The sequence below is a fragment of the Priapulus caudatus genome, unplaced genomic scaffold (genome assembly GCF_000485595.1).
Source record: "Priapulus caudatus unplaced genomic scaffold, Priapulus_caudatus-5.0.1 Scaffold589, whole genome shotgun sequence".
NCBI lineage: Eukaryota > Metazoa > Priapulida > Priapulimorpha > Priapulimorphida > Priapulidae > Priapulus > Priapulus caudatus.
In genome coordinates, this window is record NW_014577650.1 from 78,695 (window position 1) to 83,194 (window position 4,500).

Genomic DNA, 4,500 nt, shown 5'->3' on the forward strand with positions numbered 1-4,500 from the left:
CGCACGTACGCACACACCCACACATGCACGCACGCGCACACACACACACATGCCTGTAGTGTTTCCAGCAGGTCGTATGTGGTAATCGGAGGCTTGGCCGGGGCCAAGCCTCCTCCACAGGCAACCTGGTAGATTGCTTCCTCCTCCCCCATCTCCCTGGTAGGTCTGGCAGATGCCATTTGCACTCCCTGGTTGGAGAATGTCACATTACTGAAGCAAAACAACGCACCTGTATGTGAAGCAGAACCTACAGACACGTAACTCTGTGATATCATAGCCATGACACAAGTCAGACTAATTTCGCCAATGTAATAATGGTATATTGATATTTCTTTATAGTTAGTCGCTAACGAACTAACATAGCATGAATGCTTTCCTGCTGATCACAGATGGCTACTGGACATACCTATCGGTGTCATAGTCATACACATGTCGTGTGTTTCTCAAGTATGGGTTCGGGACATCACAACCCAAGGCAAATTTAAAGCCTCCGTCTCTAATTTTGTAGGCATTTCTTCTGCTCAATAAAGCACTCAGAATGTTTTTCAACATCGCCTGAAATGGCCAGAGAATGCATCAACCAATGAAAGAATATGCTCATTCTTCTTGGTGCTTGTGCCTAGTAGAGTGATCATATCAAAACTTTCATATTTTCACTGAATTTGACAATCTAACTGTTACTATGATCAAATTTAGCACTAATAATACATAAATAACCTTGTTATCAAAATATTGCAAAAGTTGTCCCCTCACCATACAGACAGCTGTATAAAAGCAGCTTAACAACTTGTAATGAAATACACCAGACTTCGGCGTACAAACGAGAAGATGCGAGTGACGCACGTTTGATTTTCGGTCCAATACGCCGCTACGGCTTTGTGACACACCTGCGATTACCTCGGTTGCTAGCTGGACTGATTTGATCGCACCCTCCTCCACCTCCTCAAGACCCATTTCCCACGCGATGACGAACATCCGGCCATGCAACATCGACACGTCCGGCAGCGTCAGATCTCTGGAGCAAAATCCGAGGCTCTCCTCCCTGTGCACTTCTTTCTGTACGACTTGCGGTGTGTACCGAAGAGGTGGCTCAGCAGCAAACCGATGCTGTACAGACGAAACGAAAAGTCAAGCCCAATTCAAACACGACTGCATCGTACGCTAATCTATTCATGCAGAAAATGTTGCATTACCAAGGGTCGAAATTAGATTTTCATTATAGTATCCATTCGGGATACCAGGTATTGAAATCTGGTATCCCCCTCAAAGATCTGGTATCCCATTTTTTGGATAGTAATTTCAACAATGTTGGTATCCAAAATCTTGAAATATGCAATTAGCATTTGAAAATTATTAATATGTAATGTAATTATTATATAAAAACATGAAAACAGATTCACAGATATGCACAGACAAGTACATTGCAGACGTATTGTCTAGACGCATTGTCTGGTTCGCTTGATACAATGTATACACATCCCATTTATGATCAACATCGGCCACGCTTACGCTTGCGCTTGCAAATATGCTATGCCTGCTGTAGATGCGCTGCCGTATAAAGTTGATAACTCAACAACCACTATCCCGATTTTTGACGATTTTGTTTACTATCCCGGCGGGATACCAAGCATTGAAATCTGGTATCCAACACAAAAATCTACTATCCCGCGGATATCGAGATACCGCTAATTTTGACCCTGGTTACATAGAAGACATCTGATACCGTTGCCTTATGCAGGTGTTTTATGTTATAATATGCGTATTCAGAAGTTTGTATGAATTGGGCAGCACTGCACATCATGCAACATTTGGCCTGTGCAAACATTAGGGTACAACACATGCATGATGACCTTGAGGATTTAACCTTTGACTTGGATTTTAGTCATACAGGTTAACAACCTTTGATAAGAAAACTTAATAATAAAAATGTAAAAGTAATAATAAACTCATACATTGTGGCTTCTGACCCTGTATGTATGTATCAGACATGATTTATGAGGGGATCCTAAACAGGATGTCTAGAAACTATAATGAGTTATTTCCAAATAATTTTTTCATCTTCCATTTGTATAACAGGTCTGCGATAATATTACCTCGAAACTTGCCCTGGCAGCTTTTGACCTTTTCTTTGCCTTTTCTTTTTTCGTCATGACTTTGTGCAGAGGTTTTTTCGGTGCAGAAGTTGCAGAACTTTCTTGGGAAACTAAAAACACAAATGACCATGATATAACCGAGTTACTTATCAATGCAGCATAAACACGTACTGAATACAGAATTATGTTTAGCTATAAATTTTGATTAAATGTGTAGCTGGCATTATAGTGCATGTATATAATTTGAGTGTATTATTTATGCTGAAGTGTTATTCCAAGTATAATTGACATACTAGGTTGAAGTCCAGGAATTTGGCATCGGTTAAGGATTGCTAACAGAAATTCATTGTGCAAGTGTTCCTTGTTGGGTGTGAATAACTTCCGTGCCTCCATGTCAAACTCCTCCTTAGATATCTTTTCTTTAAACCACTGCTTCATGATAGAAAAATATCTGTAAAAAATGGTATATGTATAGTTACTAACCGTGACTTCACATTACAACTTTTAAGCCTGGCGCACACGTGCAATGTCTGGCTGTTTGACACCTGTGTGTCCAATCACTGTCACTGAATCAGGTGATCAAATATTTTTGATATTGGCTATGGAGCGAACAGTCAATGTTCCGATGTGGCACTCGCCGCACCGTCTCGTGTAAATCACCCATGACCGTGCGTTCTTTTATTACGATGCATGCGAAGTGTTGAATGTGGATGATGTACATGTATAACATCAGTCTCAGAGATGTCAAGTTTGATAAATAGTTGTAAGTTGAGACTGAGACTCATCGTTGGGCGGTTGTTTAGACACTTCCTAACAGAAAAGTTATTTGTCAAGACAGCCTTTGAATATTTCAACCTAATACAAACTGCGCGACGCTGAAATGTGCTTACATCTTTGAATTATCACCCAAAAACTCGGTTAGTTTGTTTTTTGCAATTCCGAGTTCAGTGGAAGACGCCATATTGAAATAATAAAATGCATCTAGAGATGCATCACGCGCTACTGATACACTCGCGCATTAGTAGGGCCTATTTTTAATCAAATGAATGTCATTGACAACTTCAAATTTATGTTTAATGTATGTAGCTGTAGGTAACTTTTAGTCCGTACCTAATTTACCACAGGTGATTTCTTTTTAAAAATTGCGTCGTGAGTTATGATCGGTGACAGGTAAGTTTTCCCAGTTCGCGTTGCGATGGCTGAGGATTCACATGCCGGTGAATGGTGTCTTATTGAAAGTGATCCTGGAGTATTTACAGAGCTTATTCGAGGATTTGGTAACATATCTAACATACATCAGCCATATCCATTAACAATCTAATTTAATTGGCAGGTGGTGGTAGACCTAACTTGCCACATACGATGGTAAAATTGAGCCTACTCTACGTCAGTAGACAGTACGTCACGTGCACCTGGCTTTAGCTCCAAGAAACGGTCTTGCTCACACTCACAGGCGCTTGGAGCGTTTCAATAAAATATATTGCTAAATAAATACGAAATCTATTTACTACCAAAGTCTTAATGTTTCTATACTCTTTTTCGCCTAGATTAGTATTGCTGATAGTGATAGGGTCTATGTCCCCCGGGGTACTGCCGGAACGTACCCTGGTACTATCTAATAATATGCCGAACCGTACCTCGCCTACTCCATTAACGAGTCTAGGGAGTCGCCTACGCCTACTCCCTGACCCGAACCCGAACCCTAACCCTAATCGTAACCCTAACCCTAACCATATCAAATAGTGACCAGGTAGTTCAGTATACCCGGACCGTACCCAGGTACGTACGGCAGTAACTGGGGGAGATAGACCTATTACACATTGGTATTATTAGCGCAATTTCTCAAATGCTGTCCAAATATGTATATTGCAACAAACGCTGGCTGCGTGCACCTGACCATAAATATATAGCACTAGGAGGAAAGGTTTGCAAATTCGCATGACGCCCGTTGATTAACAGAATACACACAATATTCACAATTATACCTCATCTTTGTTCTATTGAAGAAATGTTAACTTGTTATAAAAAATCGCAACATACGTCTGTGTTCGTAACGAGCTGTGTACGCGAAATAATCAAAGCTGACCGAAATTATGAGCTTCACTCCGTTGGCAGTTATTAAATGCTGGACAGTCAGGGCTATATGCGGCGAATGCATTTTGGGAACTACCACGCTGCTTTCGCTCCCGGTACGACCTCGTCAAAGCGCCTGTTAACGTTGCAAAACTTGGCAGCTTTGCGCGCAAAGTGAGGTCCCGAAGGCGCCGGTGGGTGTTATCCTGAATCTGACAGCATTTTACATAAAGCTGTGCAGTGATCGAAAGCGAGAATTTTCTTCAGGCTTGTGTGATTAACAGTATCTGACATAGTCAGATCAGCTTGTATAATCGATGATAGTCTTCGTCGT

The 4,500-nt window shown here is 41.2% G+C and overlaps 2 protein-coding genes across 2 annotated transcripts in view; one reads left to right on the forward strand and one right to left on the reverse strand.

Moving 5' to 3' along the window:
- The window catches only part of LOC106811897 (transcriptional adapter 1-like), a 4,006-nt gene extending 945 nt beyond the window's left edge, over nucleotides 1-3,061 (reverse strand). Inside the window, exons 1-6 of the mRNA XM_014815629.1 lie at nucleotides 2,984-3,061; nucleotides 2,387-2,544; nucleotides 2,094-2,203; nucleotides 898-1,107; nucleotides 407-555; nucleotides 10-210 (exon numbers count right to left, since the gene is read on the reverse strand). Of these exons, the coding sequence (XP_014671115.1) occupies nucleotides 10-210; nucleotides 407-555; nucleotides 898-1,107; nucleotides 2,094-2,203; nucleotides 2,387-2,544; nucleotides 2,984-3,054 (899 nt within the window). The 5' untranslated portion in view covers nucleotides 3,055-3,061. The remainder of the gene's footprint in view (nucleotides 1-9; nucleotides 211-406; nucleotides 556-897; nucleotides 1,108-2,093; nucleotides 2,204-2,386; nucleotides 2,545-2,983) is intronic.
- A 218-nt stretch (nucleotides 3,062-3,279) lies between these two features.
- Nucleotides 3,280-4,500, forward strand: part of LOC106811903 (ubiquitin carboxyl-terminal hydrolase isozyme L5-like) — a 16,189-nt gene continuing 14,968 nt past the window's right edge. The window contains 1 exon segment of the mRNA XM_014815636.1: nucleotides 3,280-3,370. Coding sequence (XP_014671122.1) covers nucleotides 3,289-3,370 — 82 coding nt within the window. The 5' untranslated portion in view covers nucleotides 3,280-3,288.